Source organism: Tamandua tetradactyla, chromosome 21 (assembly GCF_023851605.1).
Source record: "Tamandua tetradactyla isolate mTamTet1 chromosome 21, mTamTet1.pri, whole genome shotgun sequence".
In the NCBI taxonomy this organism is placed as follows: domain Eukaryota; kingdom Metazoa; phylum Chordata; class Mammalia; order Pilosa; family Myrmecophagidae; genus Tamandua; species Tamandua tetradactyla.
In genome coordinates this window covers 37,030,085-37,052,276 of record NC_135347.1, presented here as the reverse complement: position 1 = coordinate 37,052,276, position 22,192 = coordinate 37,030,085, and the positions used below count along the sequence as shown (strand labels likewise).

Sequence of the window (22,192 nt, the reverse complement as noted above, 5' to 3'; positions counted from 1 at the left end):
CCTTCTCCAGTTAAACTTCAGATGTGAGCATGGCCTTGGCTGACACCTGCACTGCAGCTTTGTGAGACTCTAAGCAGTGAACACCACTAAGTCATGCTCAGATATTTGGCCTCCAGATATTGTTATAATAAATGCATGCTATTTTAAAATAATAAATTTATTTTAAATAAATAAATAAATAAAAACTATTAAATAAATAGTTTTTAATAAAAAACTATTATTTAAAATAATAGTTCTATAATGTTGTTATGCAGCAACAAATAACTATTACAGTTTTTTGCATGTGGAAATAATTATTACAATATTTTGAGGAAAAAAGGGTGATTTGAGGTTTTGGATTCTTTAAATTTTGGAGAAACAAGAGTTTACTTCTTTACTGATGATGATGTTGAAAACATCTGTCAAAGGCAGAGCAGATAGGGTTCATCATTAAATGGAATAAAGCCTTAATGCTGAACATTCCATTCTCATAATTTCCTATTAAATGTCAAGAAATTTCAGTCATTGTGTTAGGAATGTTTGTCAGTGGAGATTCTACCTACAACTGTTTTGTTAAAAAACATTTTTATTGACATGTGTTTACATACATACAGTCCATACATGGTGTACAATCAATAGGTTCTGCAATATCATCACATAATTGTGTATTCATCACCATGATCATTTTTTGGAACATTTGTATCACTCCAGAAAAAGAAATAAAAAGAAAAAAGAAAAAACCCACACATCCCATACGTTTACCACTCCTGTTATTGACCACTAGTATTTCCATCTCCCCAATTCATTTTACTCCTTATCCCCCTATTATTTATTTATTTTTATCCATATTTTTTTACTCATCTGTCCATACTCTAGATAAAAGGAGTATCAGACACAAGGTTCTCACAATCACACAGTCATGTTGTAAAAGTATATCTTTACACAATTGTCTTCAAGAATCAAGGCTACTGGAACACATCTCAACAGTTTTAGGTACTTCCCTCCAGCCTCCAGGATAATCTCTCAATTCTGTTTAAAATCTCTCAGCCACTGAAACTTTGTTTGGTCTCATTTCTCTCTCCCCTCTTTTGGTCAAGGGGACTTTCTCAATCCCATGATGCCACGTCCTGGATCATCCCAGCAGTTCTGTCCCACATTGCCAAGGAAATTTACACCTTTGGGAGTTAGGTCCCATGTAGAGGGGAGGACAGTGAGTTCTCAAAATGGGGAAATTGAATATTTCCTCCTTTCTCCCCAGTCCTCCTGAGGGGACTTTACAAATGCTTCTTTATTCACTGCCCAAATTACTCTGGGATATATGGGGACATCACATTACCTGGACAAACCAACAAAATCCCATGCACCATTCAAGACTCTATGCACTCATGATGTTCAACTAAACTGACCATACAAGTTAAATTAGGAAAGGCACTACCCAAAATATACATTTTGCACCAAATAAACATCTCTCCCTTTGATCTCACACAGAAGTTGAAGTTTTAAAATATGGACGATATCATCCTTTACCTTGTATTTTGTCTACCTTAGTCCTATCCAGATCACCTTCATTCATATCTCTAGTTCTCTGATTCCTTTTACAATTTTTGAATAGTTCCTATATGGGGTACTGCTGATTTTCATATATGCAGCTGTTTTTTAATAAAATATAAAGAAAAGTATTTTAATAAAGTAAAGATTTTTTTTTTTTTTTATAATATGAAATTACAAACTACCTGATGCTGTCTTTGACTCAGGAATATACGAACTGGGATAATGGAACATTATGAATACATACATATTAAGGACAGAACAAGTGATTTCTTTTTCTCATTCCTTGATTACAGTTGTTACTTCTTAAAATGTTTAGTAGAAATTACAAATGGATAACATATCTGAAATACACAATATCTATCATATTTTATTAAAAAATTAAATCATATTGTTTACACATAGCGACTGTTAAATCAATAATAAAACAGATCTCTCTTTGTAATTACACAAAAATACAGTTAAATAAAACACAGAAGACATGTTACATGGTGATAATATTTTTGTAGTAAGCATATGGGTAGTTATAAAGTTTTAGGCTTCATTCAGGTTAACTTATCATATGCAAAATAGATTTGAGAAGGAACAACTATTTAGAAATATCACTTCTTAAAATACACTAAGAAAGACATTGAGTATAAAGTCAAAAGGATCTAATAAACCAATGACTTGCCATTTAACCTTCCCAATTATAAACTTTATTGCACTTATGGTTACAGTAATTTTACTGAGCAAATAGAGAAGATAATTTAATTGCATGCTGTTTCTCCCTCTTCCATTTTTCTTTATTTCAACTCAACCCACTTTTCCCTTTATATTATTTGTTTCCTTTCAAGAGGGAGTGATATTCCGGGGGAGCTAAATCACTGCTCAGGATTTGTAAAGAAATGTACCAGGCTCAATAAAAAATAGCTTTAAAAGATAACCTTTAGATATAATAGAAGACAATGAATTCAAATGTGAAATCTTGTAACTTCATAAGATTATACTTGGCTTATTGGATCAATTTATTTTTATCTTGACTTTACATTTTAGTGTTTATTCTAATAAACAATAGTTCTTAAGATTTAGTACACAGACCACCATCAAATTAAAGGAATAAAGTCAACTGTTGCCTTATATTAATTGTTATAGTGTTTCTAGAACATTTTATTTATTATTTACCATAATGACTTGATAAGACTACATGGAAAGTCTCAGGTCTCATGAAATTTTCTTAGTTTTTAAATGTACTGCATGAAATTTTTAGAAATTCTTTCAATCATATCTTAAAACATTTGGTTCATGATTATACTGGCCAACTAAAGTTACTCTTTAAAAATAAATGTGTCATTTGGCAGGCAGCTGACTACATGGCCATTTGCGTGTTTTTATTTAAAGAAATAATAATTTTCGAAAGTGTTCTCATCTTTCTCCCAAGCTTTTACTCTTTGAAAAGTATATAAAACTTTTCTTTAGCTATCATGCAGCCTATACATATTTTATAAGCATCACAGAATGTGGGAACATGGGTGATCCACTATATTTCTGAGCATCAGAAACCATGCTGTTCAGTGTCTTATGGTCTAAGATAGTTCCCAATATAAGACTTCTTCCAGATGTCTTGTACATTGATCAACAGTCTAATTCATCTTCTTTCAATGGCAGCCATTCAAACAACTGTGTTTACTCACTGCCAACTCTACGAATAAGACTGTAGATGGTAAATGGAGAGTTATAAAGGGAGACTTTGTATTGTATTGTATTATATTGTATATTGTATTATTTGTATTATATTGTATATTGCATTATTTGTATTATATTGTATTATATTGTATATTGTATTATATCATAAGGCCTTCCAGGTCTTTATAATCTAATGTTAGGCACTGATAGGAAAAACAGAGTAGGTATTTATAACTACTATACTTGGCAAAGAGAATGCTAACACATGGACTGTTGACTTACATCGTGTGTTTCAATGTAATGAAAGTAAGAGTATAAGTAAAGGAAATTATGAATAATGAGCTGCGGGATAGAGGTTGCTGGAATGAGTTTTGAACATAGTTTTGGGAGAAAGGTCATCTTTGGTTGGGGAGAATGGCAAGTGTGTGACTTGTGCCAAGAGGGTAGCGGGCAGTTGGTTGGACATGAGCCATTTGGTATAGGACCTTAGAGCATATGATTGGAAACTATTTGAATTGGAAGTAGATGGAGGACTGAAAAGCCACTACGATAAAGAGAATTGAAGTTATACATCAGGGGAGTGCTTTCTTGCAGGCTGTTATTAAGATAAACTGGATGAAGAAGAGGCTATGGGAAGGGAGACTGTTACATGGGTGGGTAGTAAAGGCAGTTATTACCTGGACTGGGGCTACAGCTACGGAAATAACTTGAAAATAGCTAAAAAATTTTTCTGATGACCCTCAGCTGTAGATGTGACTCTATTCAGCTTAACATCCAAATGTTGCATTTAAAAATCCTTATGGAAAACATTCCCAAACATTTTGCCTGTTGCCATAGATACTTCAAGAATGAAAGGAGGAAAAATAATTCGAAGGGAACACGAGATGGCAGCAGTTATATCATAGAAAAAGAAAGGTTGGGAAAAGAAAAACATTTGAAATTATTTTTAAAATAAAAAGTATATATAGCACCTTATTCTTTATGTGCTGCATTCCTCTTCAGTACAGTGATTACTCAGTCGTTGCTTTCATGCTTCACAGCACATCTGAAGTCTGTTCTGACTGTAGGAAAATCCCTACTCCATTATATGTGATTATTTCCTAAAATATAGCCATTGCTGTTTGCTGTAGATTATGGTTCTTCTGTGTTATCTGAGGCAGAAGAGTTGTGTGTGGTGCAAATGTGTTTTAAATGTTCCAGCATTGCTTTTTCTTCCTCTTCTAGTGTCGCATCCTTCCTCATTTCCCACCTAAAAGAAAAATCACATCTTAGTATTTTTGTAACTTTCAAACTACTCGGTTGTTCCAGGCGTGAATATATAGTTCTGGTTTATTGAGGTGCCTGTTTCTCCTCATTTAGTCTTTTAGTGTCTACTTCTTGAGCAACACAGTTCATTGGTACTGCTTCTGCTAGGGGGCCAGGAGAACAGGAGCAGAAAATAGAATCAAACGAGCTCTGCTCCACATTAGTTTTAAAAGGATGCTTTAAATGAAGTTTTTGTATTATCTAAATTTAACAATTGCATATGGCCTGCCTGTATACACACTCACATGCATAAACTCCAGATTTAGCAGTGATTAATTAGCAAATATTTTTCAAAGCAGTTTCTCCTCACTGATGAATGTATTCGTGACTTTAAGTTGCAGAAAGGAAAGTCTTAGCAGCAAGAAAAATATTAAGTAAAATTGAGTATTTTTTAAAGGTAGGTTAGTCTATTCCTAGAAGGAAGATCAGATTAGAAGTAATCAAGGTAAATCACCCAACAGAAAGAACAATTTGTTAGCAAGGTTCCATTGAGCATTTACTAAATACATGAAGAAAGACTTTCGATTTCTGGGTGGTTGGGAGATCACAAAATATTAGACTACTGAATTATATATGTATATAAGCATGCAAAGCAAATATCATCACAGTGACCTAAGCACAAATCAGTTTTGGTTTATTTTGAACTCTAGCACCTGCATTTATTTCCTTTCTCCTTTCTACCAACCCCAAGCCATCCACCATGATATGCTGTCACAAAAGGATTTCTTAATCTGTGGTGATCCATCCTAAAAGACCCCCTGCCATCAGGGCTTCTAACAGCAAACAAGTAACTGTTCACTGATTCTCCTCCAGAAACTCCCTATTCATTATAGTTAGAACTCCCGGATAGCAAACAGCCTGTCCTACCTGAGGAAAGTATATCAAGTTTGGGGTGGGATTTTTCTGGTTTTGTTTGAGTGGTGAAAAGAAAGCATCAGCACTGCCTTTCCCATAGGAACCTCCTAGTTAGAGGCCCCTCCACAGATTTCCTCGTTGGAGCGCTGGGGTCAGGATGCCCAGGCCTGTCCTGGGAGGTGATATACACAAAAGAGAAGAAGAAGGGGGACGTGGGACGAGGGGAGGGCAAATTACCCAAGTAATTATATATGGTCCTTGCTTTGCTGAACATAACCTACATTTCTTCTTTACCTGCTGCCTGAGCGTCTTCTGATCCCTTAGCCCCAACCCTGGCTGCATCTAAAAACTGCTATTTCTGGCCACCCTAGTTTCTCCATATGTTGCTATATAGTCAGAGATAGGTCATTGGTCATATAGGTTTTAATAACAACTTGAAGGATAATCAGATTTTTCACTGCCCCACTATTCAAAGCCATATCACAAGGGACAGTATTGCTAAGATTAGTCTTTTGGGATTTATAATTTGGCCCAGAAGTTTACCTTATACTGCTTTCATGGAATTTTAAAGATATCTCTCACTATCTATTTTATCTGGGCAAACTTGGGTATCATTAATACATATGTTAAGTTGGATCCTGCCCAAGTAGGAAAATAAATCATAATGGCAAAAACTTATTTGTATAGCACTACCTATGGGGCAGGCACTGTTTTAAACACTTGCCATATTGCTTTTTAAATCTTTACTATGAAATGTTTTTTTTTCCCCATTCTACAGATGAGTAAACTGAGGCACAGAATATGTACACTTGCCCAAGTACTTTGGGACTTGAACTCAGAGAGTCAAGGCTCTGGAATTTTGGTCTATCAATGCAATACTAATCATGGATTAAAAAAATTGAGTCATTAATTACTGTTAGAAATAGCTTTAAAATTTCAATTTCTGGAAAACGTTCTCTGTCTTCGGCTGGATGTTAAATAAAAACACTTCCTAAGGATCATATACTCTTAAAAGATATTCAAAAATGAGAAAATTAGGTTTTCCTTTTTTTCTTCCAAATAAAGGTGCTGACATCATACTGAGTAAATGAATTATTTTATGAGTATCAACAGAATAAAATATGTAATGTGTACATAAATATTTTGATCATTGTCTCTACTTGTGAAAACTGAAAGCACAGTCTCTTTGCTTCATTATAAAAAATCTGTATAATTAATGTAATTTAAATGAATTGTATACATAATAGAATACAAGAATTTTGAAGTTTCATGGCAATTACAGGCACTTCACAGTATAATTGAGCTGTTAGTAATTAATGGTATTAGACAAAGTTATTTACCTACTACAACCTTCTTCAATTTGCTTTGTGTTATTAAGAAAATATCACTTCATAAGAGAGTAAGAAATGATGACAAAGATAGGTGAAAAATAGTATTAGAACTACATTTTGCCTAATAATTTTACTCTCATTAAATGAAAGCATTAGGAATTTGAAATGTATGTACATTTATCATATGTGCGATTATATTTCATATATATAAATTCTGAAGATAAGCTTATTTTTAATTCTATCATAGTTTTAGGCTTTGTTATCACACTGCAAAAACAGTTAAGTCAGTTCTGTCAAAAAACTATTGAAAAAAAAATGATCTATCAATTTGTAAAACACAATTGACTGGGCAATCTGTTCAAAATCTCTAATATATTTAAATATCTGTGATGGAAGCATGCCCCTATAGGAAACCAGAAACTCTCAGAACTCATATAGTCTAGTTCTTTCTGGAAAGTGTTATAAGGGGATTGCATTTGTGTTCTCCTAGCTTTGGTAGCCTGCGCTCTATGGCTAAATTCCCCACCTACCTGTTATGGTAAAAGGGCTACAGCCTGATACTGACTTCCGCTGGTGGCAGCAACTGTGCCATGCCTTTCACACCAATGAGCAGCAGAATCCCATGAGACCACTCAGGTATGTACCACAATCTTAACTATCCTCCAGAATGGGCTCCATCTGTATGGCCCCTGGATGGGTGGATGGGGTCCCTTTTCCTATCCATATACAATAAGGACTCTAAAACCTGGGCTGAGATATCTTACAGAATCAGCTGTCACAACCTTGCTCACAGCACCCCTCAGATTGATTTGGGAGTTCTCAGCCTTTTTCCTGGCTTGAGACATACCTTCAGATTGAGACCAGCAGTATCTGCCTGTTCCACTAAATGTTATATTAATATTAGCTAATATTATAGAGCTCTTACATGGGCCAGAGCTTTCCATGGATGATTCCATTTAATTCTCAACACAATCCTATGAGGTGGGCCCTATTCTCACCCCTTTTTACAGCTGAGAACACTGAGGCATAGAGAGATTCAGAAACTTGCCGGGAGTCATTCGACTATTGAGTGGTGGGTGTTGAATCGAACCCAGGCAGACTAATTCCAGAGTCTGTGCTCTTCTTCTAGAGATGATTGAGTTCACAGGTTTTAGATGTTTTTCTCCTATGTGAAACCATCTAAATGCCTCTGCAAACTTCTTGAGTGACAGACTCTGGTTGTCTGTCTGAGGTTAAGGCCTCCTTCTTTCCCTGAGATGTCCTCAGGACCTGCCACTGCACCGAACTAGTTTATTAGATACCCCCCCAGACTCTCCTGACCAGCCCTGTTGATACCTAAACTTCATTGTGACCTGGTCCTGTAACTTACTTTTCAACAACATTGGTTTTCACCTAAATTTTGGCTTTAATACTGGCAAGTGTCTTCAAGGATGGCTCTGCTCAGAGAGTTCAATATCTTAGTATTTTAGCTTAGTGTTAGCTCTTTTTAGCTGCCACTACTTCTTTTCAGGAGAAAATTATTTTCCTTATTGCTTCCTTGCTTTGTGCTTTCCCACATATGCTGCCCCACATTTGCATTTCTGCTTTTGCTTTTTCATCCACCTGAAACACCTTTCCATCTATCCAAATTCTGCCTATCTTTCCTCATACCCAGTCCACTTTTCAACCTGTTTCATGAAATTCTTCACTATACCTTAAACCTATTGTGATCTTCTTTCTCCTTTGAGTTCTACAGTGCCAAATGTCAGCACTCTCTCGGTCAGTTAACCACATATTGCTTTGTTACATCTCTTCTATTATTTTCTTGAGCTGTTATTTTTTACATGCAGCATCTCCTCATTTATACTTGTGATCCCTTGGGGGAGGATTTTTAATTCCCTATATTTACTTCAAATAATATAGTGCTTGATACACTGTAAGCCCTCACAAAATATCTATCGACTTGCATGTGTTAAAGGCTTAGATATGACTGTTATTCTTAGGTGGAGTGAAGAAATAACAACTTTTAACCACCAGTGTCAAAAGAGTAGTAGTTGGTATCTCAAATAGGTATTATTTGTTATTTGTATGAGTAAAAGATAGCAATTTCCTGCAAGTTCACTCGTTTACTAATCATTCGCACATCCTTGTTAAGAAAGAGATGATATTGTAAAGAAAACAGTAAATTCAGTAACTTTGCTTTATGGGTGCCTGACTAGTACCTGACTAGTGTGTCTGATCAAAAACTACTAGAAGAAAACATAGGAGAACATCTTCAGAAGCTTGAATTAGGCAATGGTTTTTAGACTTTTCACCAAAAGCAAGGGCTATACAAGAAAAAATAGATAAATGAGATTTCATCAAAATTAAAAAACTTTGGGCATCAAAGGACATTATCAAGAAAGTGAAAAGACAACCTCCAGGATCGGAGAAAATTTTTGGAAACCATAAATCTGATGAGGGTTTAATATCTAGAATATAAGAAACTCCATAATGCAACAACAAAAAGGTAAACAACCCAATAAAAAAATGGGCAAAGGACTTAAAGAGGCATTTCTCCAAAGATATACAAATGGCCAATAGGCACATGAGAAAATGCTCAACATCCTTAGCTATTAGGGAAACTCAAATCAGAACCACAATGAGATACCATTTTACACCCTCTAAACATACTGTTTAAAAATGTGGAAAAATAACAGGTGCTAGTGACGGTATGGAGAAATAGGAACCCTTGTATTTTACTGGTGGGAATGTAAAATGGTGCAGTGACTGTGGAAAACAGTTTGTTGGGTCCTGAACCATATGATCCAGGAACCCCACTTCTAGGTATACCCCAAATAACTGAAAGCAGGGACTTAAAACAGATATTTGCACAGCAATTTTCATAGTGGCATTATTCCACAATTGCCAAAAGGTGGAAACAATCCAAGCATGCATCAATAGAAGAATGGATACACAAAATACGGTATATACATAGAATGGAATACTATTCAGCCATAAAAAGGAATGAAGTTCTGATATTTTCTATGACATGGATGAGCTTTGAAGACATCACGTTGAGTGAACTAAGCCAGATACAAAAGGACAAATAATATATGCTCTCACTTATATGAAATACTTAGAATATGCAAAGTCATAGAGTAAAAACTTAGAATACAGTTAACCAGGAGCAGGGTAGGGGTAGGAATGGAAATTTAATGCTTAATTGGTTCAGTTTCTCATTGGGATGATGGAAAGTTTTAGTAATGGGTGGTGACGGTAGCATAGTATTGTGAATGTAATTAATACCACCAAATTGTATAATTCAAAATGGTTAAAATGGCAGATTATAGGCTGTATATATGTTACCAGGATAAAACTTTTTAAAAAAGTTTTATTGAACTATGCAACACAAAGAGTGAACCCTAATGTTACATAGTTTGCATCCTAATGTAAACTATGGACTAGAGTTAATAATATAATTATGATAATATTGTTTCATCATTTGTAACAAAAGTACCACACTTATGCAAAATGTTGATAATAGGAAAAATTGTGTTAATGGGGGGGGCAGGTGGGAACTCTATATTTTCTGCATGATTTTTCTTTAAACCTACAATTGCTCTAATAAAAAGATAAACAAAACACTGTTCATGATGATATAGAAATGAGGGGATCTGGACATGGTCCTTTTCTCAGGGAGCTTATTCAGACAGAATATGTGTAGATGATAAGGACTGAATAATTATTCTAAATACATATTTAAAATCTCATAAATATTTTGTACAATATTTCAGCTTAGGCATGGAATATCAGTGGTAATATAAGGTACCTGTGCCGTTTCCTAAGCTTTATTTTAGTAATTGGTTGCAGGAAGGGCAGAATTCAGATATTTCTTCCTTTAGCTATAAAGCAATCCGAGGTAACTTTAGGAAATGATTCATGCCCTTCCTTGTTCTTTGGAAAAGTAGCAGCATTAATGACAGAAATCATCTTGATTTTTTTTTTGTTAAAGTCATTATCAGTTTCTTTGATGAAATTGGCAACTATGGAATTTGATGTTCTTGAAAGACATTTCTGTAGGAAGGCGTTTCTGAATAGCACTTAGTCCCAAAGGACAGAATTTAGGGAGAGAATAGATATAAGGCTCTCCTATGTTTGAGAATAACTTCATCAGTATTGTGATTCATGAATAGTAGTGGGAAATCTATTATAAGCCAGAATAATCAGCTTTGAATTAAATCAGCTTGAATTTAAATGGCACCATTTTGTGTCCACTCCATCTATTTTCCACCTAGAATCACAGGATTAGGGAATCAGTCCCTTCCCTGGAAGACAGATCTTAGCAGTAGTGTCCTTAACCTCTTTCCAATATGTTTTCCAGATGAGGAGAATCCACAATTGCTTTTGCCTAATGCTTTAAACCCAAATTTGAAGAAATGTGCAGAGTTTTTAGTCTGTCCTTTTTATGTGACTAAAGCAATTGATTTATTCCTCAGCTTCATTTTCTCTAAGAATAGTTTAAATTTGCCTTAAAGGGTATAATTTTAAACACTTTAAAAGTTTTCCTTTCCCCTGAACTTGGTTTTGAATCTCTAAAGTACTTAAATAATAAGAGTCTTATATGTGAGTTACAAGTTCATACACTGTATTCAGTAGGGGCTTTTGGAATTAAGTGGATAGCAAAAATCTCACTTTAATAAGGGAGCAGAAAGATCTTTACAAATTTATTTCTGACTCAGTTTACTTATTTCCTCAAGCTAATTAAGGTGTGCTAGCTGAAGAGAAAGAAAGCATATAGGAAAAAGGAAAGCAGTAAGGAAATGCATCCTCAAAAAAGGTAAAATGGAAGTTAAGAATGTAATTTATTTGAACTGTTTTATTTACAAATTTAAAGACAGAATGGAATTTTCTTTTTTAGTATTATGGAGATTTCCCTGAAATGTAAAGGACATTAAATTTTTCTAGAATGCTATAAAAAGTAGTCACATATTTGCCTTTGGAAGTTATAAAACAGACTTTTCTTTAAACAGGTAAAGGGTTATTCCAACACCCCACAAATTACTTTGCATAATATAACACTTTAATACACAGGAAATAAGGCTTATTTGTTTATTTTGCAAAAACATATCACCACGAGTTAGTCTGGAATACTACTTAGAACTCCTGCTTACTCAATGTTATACTCCTATATAGTTCACAAAAATATACAGAATTAAGTATAGTTATATCTGTGAAAATTCATACTCATTTCTATTAAATATCAACACTTGCCATCACGAATTAGCAGTTTGGTTGCTTGCTTCAGCCAAGAATTTATTATATCATTTTGATAACGGCTATATATGCAACTTATCCAGCTTTTTCTGCAAAAATTCAATGACTGTTCTTTTGCAAGGTGGTTGATTTCTTTTGCTACTACTAATGCAGTGAAAGGAATCTTTCTATGCTCTGAAACAAGTAGAAAACCCTTAATTTGAATTTATAGCCTTCAGAGACAATCTGTAGCACAACTTAACTGTCTAAGCAATTTATTTTAATTAATATGATTTGTACTATATATTTAGGTAGGAGAGTTATATACCAACAAATGGGACAACTAAGAATGCTAACAGTAACATTTTAAATAGTTATGGCTTAGGGAAAACATAAACAGAAGCATAGCCATCAGTGGTAATGGAAGTTGAACTTTTCCGTTATCAGTAAATCATCCATATCTCCATAGAGACCTCCTCCTACCCATGCATTTAAAAAAAAATTATAAGAGTTTAGATAGAAGGCCAAGGTCACACTATTTGGCCAGCATTTAGTGCTGATGTAGAAAAAAATGCCCTTTGTGAAGAGAACTGTCAGGTTTGCTATATACAGCCAGAACCATACTACCGATATTTCTCAGAATAAGGTACAATTTAATGAATCAAAAAATGTCTTTTTTTCTAGTTAAATTTGATATATCTGGAAATGTTCGTGGATGACGCTCCATAGATGTTTGGTGCCTATTCCCATTTATTAAACTGTCACGTTAAAAGGTTCTTAAATTGTGTCAGGCAACACTCTTCTTGCTCTAAAAATGATGAAAACAACAGTTCCTTTTTCATGAGGAAGGATTACATATTTACAACTCTAAAATTGTAAAAAAAAACTGAGTGTTTTTTTTACTAGCCTGTATAAAACCACTGCCAAATTTTGGCAACATAGTTTGGAACAAGGCCAGCTGTGCCGTACCCACTTCTGAGGATGAGCATCTGAATGAAGGCCCCATTTGGAAACATGTGGTCCACGGCTGAAAAGTCTGTTAGTAATCTCTGTTATTCAAATTAATAGTGATAGAGTGTTTAGAAAAGAATTGGAAATATATTCTCAGCTCATATTTTGTTTGAAACTGGCTTGGAATTCAGAAAGATTGAAAATGATCTAGATTCCAGGAGGAAATGGGAGGTCTGCACAGTTGATGCTGCCATTACTCTTTATGGAATCACTGCTTATATGCCCTTTACAACGTTCTCTCTCTTCATTCATCAGTAGCCAGAATTTTTATTGAATGCCTTTTATGGGCTGGGCACAGTGGGAGTCTGGGCATAAAATAATAATAGCAATAGCTAATACTTACTTATTTAGCAATTTCAGTAAGCCAGGCTCTGTTCTAAGTACTTAATTCATTTAATCCTTACAGCAACTTTATGAGATGGGTACCATTATTATTGCTACAGACCAGGAGTTACCTCCTGGTTAGTGGCGGAACCAGGATTCTACCCTAGCAGTTGTCTCCAGCATTTAATGCTCTTATCCACTTTGGTACATCTCCTACAGAAATTTGTGTCTCTCTGTGTCTTAGTTTGCTGGGGCTGCTATAACAAACACCATGGACTAGTTTGCTTAAGCAAAAAGATTTTATCATCTCAGAGTTTTGGGGGCTAGAAATCTAAAATCAAGGTGTAGTCAGGACCATGTTTTCTCTGAAGTTTATAGTGTTCTGCTGGTGCCTTGATGGCAATTGACTCAAATCTCTCTGCCTTAAATCAAAGCTCAATCATAACTCAAATCTCTGCTGGCAATCATAACTCAAATCTCTGAGATTTGGTAGGACATCTCTCTACCCTTTGCCTCCTTCTACTGTGTCTAGTTTTCCTATTTGGATTTTCCAATTTGCTTCAGAACTCCAGTCATATTTGATGAAAGCCCACCCTGATTCAGGTGGGCTTCCCCTTAACTAATAACATCTCTAAATAGCTACTAACAAATGGGTTCATAGCCACCGGACTGGAGGTTAGGAACTGAACAGATTTTTGTGGGGGACATGATTCAAATCCATAACACTGTGTCTCTCTCTGCATTTCCTATAACTATTAGCAAAATGTGGAGCTGCTTTAGTTAATAGCTCTAGTTGAACAACATTTTATATTCATTCTGCATATGTCAAAAAATTAATTGGTGGATAAAATAGTCTCTTTGCAGCTCATGTGCCAGATCAGAATTGGAAGAATTGATTTGAATATATTTCAGACCCACTTTTGTTGATTTGCCATCACTTTCACAGTGGTGGCAGGTTAGAAGCCTCTCAAAATAGCTGTCATTGTCTCAGTTCTTTGGGGATTATGGGCTCCCTTCCTTACTTTGCTTCTTCACCCCTGGAGAACTACTAAAAAACACTAGTGCTTCCTCTGACTTCTTGCTGCCAGCAAGCAGGTTGAGAAATGTCTCTGGTTCTGTGGCATCAAGCAGGCAGGTACTGCAATGTCTGGAAAGGCACAGACTGACCATTCCAAGAGAGACTGAAAGGAGGAAGGATGGAACTAATATTATTCACAACTAACTCTATTAGGTGGGAGGTTATGAGGAACTGAGGCATAAAGAAGCTTTCCAAGGTCACAAAGCAGAACTGAGGATTGCAGAACAATCTTTCTACTTACCACATGAGCCCCAAGAAGATAGAACATTTTATCTATCTATCTATCTATCTATCTATCTATCTATCTATCTATCTATCTATCTATCTATCTATCTATCTATCTATCACTTTTTACCTAATTGCTTCTCAGGAGCTGCTTTTGAGGGTCTGCTTTCCATTGTTTGATGCAATGGTAAATGGTAGAAAGTGTGCAAAGTTTTAAAGCCAGGCTAGAATCCCTTGCACAGAGGTGCTGAGTTTTACATGACATGTTTTCTCATTATATCACTGGTGGATATGAAGTAACTTCAGAAATGCTTTCATTTCTCTGTGTTTCGAAGGGCCAGATGACGGCAAACAGAAGTATTAGTTACATAAAAAGACTAGTTGCAAGAAAATAAGAAAAACCTTTGCATCATTGAAAACCAGCACCATAATCAAGAGACTTTGAAATATTGAAAGCACCATAAATGTTTTGGATTTTCTATAAATAACTTTGACATCCACTAAAACGTAAATTTCAGGAGGACAAAGACCTTGTTTCTCATATTCATCACTTGTCCTTAGTGTCTGGAACACTGTTTGGCAAGTAGGAGGAAGTCTATTTGTTGAATGAAGGCTAAATGAATGACTGAGATCCAGGAAAATATCAGCAGAATTAATTTTTCTCCAAAACAAAATCTAGATATACATCAAGCTTTCCTGAATCTATGCTTGTATTTTATGAATAACAGAGGCCCTGAATTAAGGCTGTTGCCAATATTCTGGTTCTCTTCTTTTTGAGCCCTTTTGTGCTCCCTTGAAGTTGAGTGTGGCTGTGGGATGACTCATTTTAGCCAGTGGAAAATGAATGGAAGAGATATTCATTTTTATTTTGTAGAGGACTTTGAGAGAGAGAGAGTGCATACAAAGGGGTCTAAAGCCATGTCCATGTGCCTAGTGGAGTAGATGCCAAAAGACATGATGATGCAGCTCAATTCTATTTCAACATGGAGAATATCTTGTCAGGATTCTACACTGAAGATAGTGACATGAGATTCCAAGATATTGGGGGAGTGTTTTGCTATAGAATTAAGAGAAAATAAATACACACTAGCAACAAATGGGGATATATTTATATAGAAAATAATTATAGAATCAGAGGCTATTAGAATAGAGAAAACTTGATCTTTTTGTCTATGCCTTAATTTTACAGAAACAGATGCTCAGAGAGTTCTATTATATATGGTTACAAACCACTCTAGAAATAGAACTCAGAACTCTTGACCGCTTGTCTGGTGTCACTGTAACCATGTCACAGCGGCTACTATAAGAGTTTGATCCCCCTAAGGATGGGTCAGGGCTACCACTGCTGTGAAATGTCTGGAAAGGAAGATTATACAGTGGAATTTCAGAATGCAGAACCAATACATTGACCGCAGGAAAAAGTCTGTGCCTTAGTTATTGATTGCCACATAAGAATTACCGCAATACTCAGCAGCTTAAAACAACAAACATTTATTATTTCATACAGGTTTTTTTTTTGTTTTTTTAACATGGGCAGGCAACAGAAATCGAACCCGGGTCCTCTGGCATGGCAGGCAAGCATTCTTGCCTGCTGAGCCACCGTGGCCCACTCCATACAGGATTTGAGTGACTTTGCTGGTTAGTTCAGGGAGGGTCTCTCATGAGGTTGCAGGCAAGAGGACCAACATTTTTCCCTGGAGTTCCTCCAAACAATGCGGATAGAGGCTGTTTGGGTCAGAGAATTTATCTACATGCAGGGTAATGATTATTTCTAGAATCTTCTATCTATCTATCTATCTATATCTATCTATCTATCTATCTATCTATCTATCTATCTATCTATCTATCTATCTATCTATCTATCTATCTATCTATCTATCGCTTTTTACCTAATTGCTTCTATGGACCCGCTATTGAAGGTCTGCTTTCCGTTGTTTGCACACAAAGGCAAATGATAGAATGTGTTTGAAGTTGTAAAGCTGGGTTAGAATTCCAGAAGTTCCACTTATCAACTGTGTCAACCTTGAGTAAGTAACTTAACCTCAGTTTTATTCATCTGCAAAATAAGGATTGTAATATCTAAGTTGCGAGGTCATTGTAAAGACCAAAGCTAATATAGAAAAAGCTCCTGACACTGCTTTACACTTAAGTGGTACCCCATAAATAGCATCTAGGATTATTATTGTTCCTCAAAATATCTCGCTTTCTAGATATGAAGTTATTAGTTTTAGTAATAGAATTAAATCTAGAATAATTTATGAAAAGAACAACTTTAATTAAACAAAAACACATCAAACAACCACGAAGAAATTAGCAACACTTCTTAACCTGTTCTTTTAGTTACCATGGAAAATACCATAGGAAACTAAGGTAACAGATGCCCAGGCTGCTTCCCAGGGCCTTTGCTTAATACTTCTTTAAGTTTCTAGTTTCAACTGCTACATAACAAAACCACTGCAGAGGTCGTGGTAGGGACAGCTTATCTCCACTCCATGATTTCTGGGACTCGACTGGGAAGAGTTGAAGACTGAGGGAGATTCAACCAGAGGCACCTTCACTCACAAATCCAGTGGGTGACATATGCTACCTGAGGCACCTTCAGCCAGTGTGGTCAGCAGGGGCATCTACCTATAGTCTTTGCATTTGGCCTGTGCTTCCTCAAAGCATGGTGACCTCAGCTGGTGACCTCAGCTTAGTAGAATGTTTTATTCACCAGCTCCAGGTCCCAACCAGCAGTGTTTCAGTTCAAAAGGCAGAAGACTCAATGCCTTTCACGGCCTAGATTTAGAATTTACACAGCTTCACTTCTGTTGCTTCTATTGCTTTTAAAAGAATCACAAGTGCCCAGATTCAAGTAGAGGACAACTTGTGCCACCTTTTCATGTGAAAGTAGCAAGTAATAGAATAGCCTGTGAGGCAGGTGTTACTGTGATAGCCCTCTCTGGAAAACACAGTCTACCATACTTAGAGAACAAAGGGAAGAAGGGATTGTCTCTTGGGTGGGGCAAACTTCCAGATATGATTTTACTATGATCCATCACGAACTGCTGGTTTTCAGTCTGAGGTCTTGACTTTCTAAATGTACTCATCTTATGGCCCTTCCAAAGCTGGGGTGCCGCCTCTTAATAACCACAAAAAGTCCTGAGTATATTATGTGTCTGGGCGTGGTTGATCTTTTTGAGATTTTTGATTTGATCCCTTTCTTCTTTCAACTTAGCATATTAAACATGAAATCACCACTGAAACGTGGGGTTCCCATTAGTGAATTTTGAGTTTCATTAATTGATCGTTTTTCACTTTGAGAAGAGCTCATTATATGTTAAAAAACAAAAACAAACAAAAAAAGGCTAACACACCAGCCAATAGAAGCCCAAGCTTTTGTAAAATGCATAAAAGTAGCGCCAAGCTCAAGATAAATTGAAACTCTAAGCATATTTCGCTTGTATTCCTTCCCTGTTTCTAATTTAATAAATGTTTCCCAGAATGGGGTTTGTAAATCAAAGCAAATATGTATATTTAAAAAATGCTTACTTATTCCCTTTTGGGTTCTGTGTCAATTGTGTACATTTCATAAATATAAACATAAGACATATTTGCTAAGAAATTATGTTTGTTGATGTGGCAGCCTCATGGCTTAAGATATAAAAAATTCATACCTTGTCAATTATGAATTGTATTTCCTCCATTTATATAGAATATAGGAGTTTTTTTCGGTATTAGATAAAAATGTACGTGATACTATTTCAGATGTGAGTATTGCTAAAAAAAATCAACCTCACTCTGCCTTAAGAGGTCAAGCATCTGAAAACTATAATCTTTTTAAATAAAAAATATATCCATGTTCTTTGATCATTTGTTTGGATTTCTTCCTACTACATCCGACTAGCAACACTGTCAGTCCATTTTCTTTGATTTATCTTTTAGTCAGGTAAGTGTCATAATAGGAAGGCTGCACGTATACCCTTGAATACTTATGGATTTTTCCCAAACTTAAACATTTTCCTTGCTAAGCAGAATTCATGTACAGACTGTCTCCCACAACTATTGCCCCAGATGCCCTCTTCCTATTTTATCACCATTTTGCGGATGAATGCATCAATGTTATGGTATTTATTTTGGTAGATGGTGAAAAAAATTATTGCCCTCCAAAGCTATGCCATATTTCTAGTTCTTGCTTATGAAGTGCCTTCAAGTAGAACTCTCATTGCAGAATTGCATGCCCTAAATAGTGATCAAACTCAGATCATTGTTATTTTCCCTGAGTAAAATCCTACGTATGCTGGCAATCTAATTAGAAACTGACCCTTTGATTTATTTTCCCCAATCCTTTCCCCCATTATCTTTCTTACCCTAAAATCATATCTTCTTCAGTGACTGGACTATTTCTTGCCTTACTGCTTTCAAATAACTGCCTGTGACCCTTTTTTTCCCTTCAACTGCTAACAGTCATTTTAACATCTGTCATCACAGCTTAAGGTGTGGTTATGTCTAATCATGCTTTATTTTTACAGCAAGTACACCACAGGTTATCGCCTTAAACAGAACATTTCATTTATTGACTGACATTCCCAGAGCTTTTTGGCACAAGAAAAAGTCTAGTACTGTGTTACCTCCTTTGATGACTGCCAGGTGAATGACCCAGTATGATTATTTAATATTTTGAGAAGAAGGAGTTACTGCTTTGGAGAGCTTTCTTTCTCAACTTCACAGTACTATCTTTTATTCCTCTCTTCTAAGTGTCCAAGGAGATTGAACAACTCATAATTTAAACAAAACCATTCCAGTTTCTTCTTTTTTGCCCCACTCCCTTATCTGCCACAACCTATGAATTTGGCCAAAACGCAGAGGAGCTAATTCAGTTATAGGCAGTCAACATTTAAAGGTGATTCTAATTGATATCTAAATGTTTATGATGAGTTTTTGCTACTGTATCATAATTCTGGTATCCATAGCAGAATTCTTGGTCCAGCAATATGTAGGAGAACCGATGTCTATGATATTTAATATGCCTAACTTCATTGTAAATTCAGTCATTAAAAACAAGGTCTTTGCCAACATTTCATTTATAAGCAATAAAGTATACTCAAGAGGGTCTTACCTAACAATTTTGAATTATTGTTAAAAAATGTAAAAAGCCTGTCACAGACTTCTTTAATGTTAAGAAGAAGATGAGTACTTTGTGAATACTAGCATATTAATGACCCAATGGAATAGGTGCTTGACCATCAAAAAGTACTGAGGTTGAAAAATTGCTTTTTCTTCACTTAAGCCTGCATTATACAACATAAACAAATTCCTTTCTGCTGACATGCGCTACATCTCTAATTTCATTTTCAAAAAACTTCAACATAGCTCCTTAGATTCCAGGTTAGTTCTCTCAATAAATAACTTGACATTATCATGATTACAATCCATAGAAAGTCTTTCTTTAAAAGCACAACAGGAAAACCACCAACCTGTTTAAACCTGTTTAAAAACAGTAACCCACCCACCAAATACGTAAAAAGCACAGTATTAGGTAGTAAAACATTAGAAAATGATAATAAGCATAATGGAAAAATGCTTTACCTGTGCTTCAGATTTTCAGTCGACTTTAAATCAATATCATGCTATCTTTCCACTATTTTGAAAATCTAGGAATATATTACCAATCAAATATTTGGAAGAAAAATGTTAACCAATTATTAAATGGAACAAAGATATCAAGTAATGAAATATGGTGAATCATCACAAACCTTAAATTCTGTATTACATGGAAGCAGAACATATTCCAGATAAAAGCTCAGATTCTACATTGTCAGATAGTTCACTTTAAGCTGCTGTGTGTTTATTTTCTGGGATTTTCTTTTATAACTAGAATTTGTAGTCCATTTCTGTTCATTTGCCACTAATGCAGCATTAACTATGGGTTCTGAAAACTGAAGTAAAACCAATCTTTTTATAAAGAGAAGCCACTTTTACCCCCCACTAAAATCTAAACTTTGAAATTCCTGGTACTGTGTTGTGGAGCCCTGTACAGCGGAGTGAAAAAGTGAAGGCGTAATGTAATGTGGGACAGAGGTGCCGATGCTTCAAGCCTGAACCTGGGGCTGCCTGTGGTGACTTGGACGTGTATTACCATTTCCTGGGCAATAGTCACTGACTAGTCTAGACCCCTTTCCGAAGCTCCTAAGCTTATTATTTTCTGTAATAAGCCACACAATTTACAGAACAGATAACTCAGCAAAATAGTGGTACAGAGAAATAAACATTTGTTTGAGGACTTACTAGGAATCAGGCAATATTGTAGGAACCGGGGGATAACACCGTGAATATGAGAATCACACATCCACGGTAAGACATACTTTGGACAAGTAATCAGATTGAATGAATGAAATAATGACAACATTGCAAAAGCCTTGAAACTTCTGATGATCTTTCAGTCTTTTATAGTTCAAGTCCTTTAGTTTTCTCTATACAGACTCTGCATATTTTATAGTTAGAGCTATTTCTAGCCCTTTCATGATGAAAGACTATGGCTATTGTCTGTTTTCTCCCATTGTTACTGACTATTGCTATTATTCAGAGGATTTTTTTTTCTGCTAAGTCTTCTGATTCTTACTCAGATATTGATAGTTTCAGTATTTGTGCTATATTTTACAGACATTGATTTCTCTTTAAGGGGATTATACTTGCCATTTTTTGGTTTCTGACAAACATCCTCTGCAATTACTAAGTTTTATATCCATTTACTCCCTGCAAGTAGTCCATTATTTCTGGTTCATGACTTATTTTACTGGCTAAAAATTCTAGAATAATGCTAAATAAAAAGGAGATTGGGAATCCATTTGCCCCTCTGCTTTAATGGGAATTCTGGTTTTATTATTAATATTATGTGATATGGTTTTTTAGATATTCTTTTTCATGAGAAGTTATTTCTTTTTTATTTCATAAGATATTTGTGTGTTAGAAATGGTTTGTGCTTATTTTTGAGTTCTAAGTATTCATTTCTTCTTCAGTTGGCCTGAGTATGTCTTTAAGTAAGTTTTTTCAAACAGGACATTTGGTGCCATAATTTTTGAATTATTGAATAATTTTTGAGAATTCTGTTGTCATCAAATATAACTAACATTTAGGAGGCCATGCAATTCTTAGGTTAAAATTTTTCTCCTTAAAATGCTATAGGCAGGGGGTGCAAGGGTAGCTCAGTAGTAGAATTCTCTCCTGCCATGAGGGAGACCCAGGTTTGATTTCTGGACCAGGCACCCCCCTATACCCCCTAAAATGCTATAAACAGGTGAGAATACAAAATGGTACTTTTACAACTTTGGAAACTGCTTTGGCAGTTACTCAGAAAGTTATACATTTACTATATAACCTATCAAACTGACTCTAGGTATTTACCTAAGAAAATGAAATTTTATGTTCACACAAAAATTTTGCATGGTGGATTGAGCTGTGTACCCCAGTTTGGACATGGTTTTGGTCTTGGTCTTCATTTTGATGGGTGTGGATCCATGGTAAATAAGATCTCTTTAAGGTGGTACTTCAGTTAAGGTGTCGGCCCACTGAATCAGGTTGATTTTGGGGGGGGTGGGGGTAGGGCATGGTCTGGGAATCGAACCCAGGTCTACCACGTGGAAGGGGAGCATTCTACCACTGAACCAGCCATGCACCC

The 22,192-nt window shown here is 35.6% G+C and overlaps 1 protein-coding gene across 8 annotated transcripts in view; it reads right to left on the bottom strand.

The window, feature by feature from the left end:
- Positions 1-291: 291 nt before the first annotated feature.
- Positions 292-22,192, bottom strand: part of KIAA0825 (KIAA0825 ortholog) — a 467,160-nt gene continuing 445,259 nt past the window's right edge. For all 8 annotated transcript variants that reach the window (XM_077139139.1, XM_077139135.1, XM_077139134.1 and 5 more), the window contains one exon: positions 292-4,441. In XM_077139139.1, the coding sequence (XP_076995254.1) occupies positions 4,324-4,441 (118 nt within the window). In that variant the 3' untranslated portion in view covers positions 292-4,323. The remainder of the gene's footprint in view (positions 4,442-22,192) is intronic.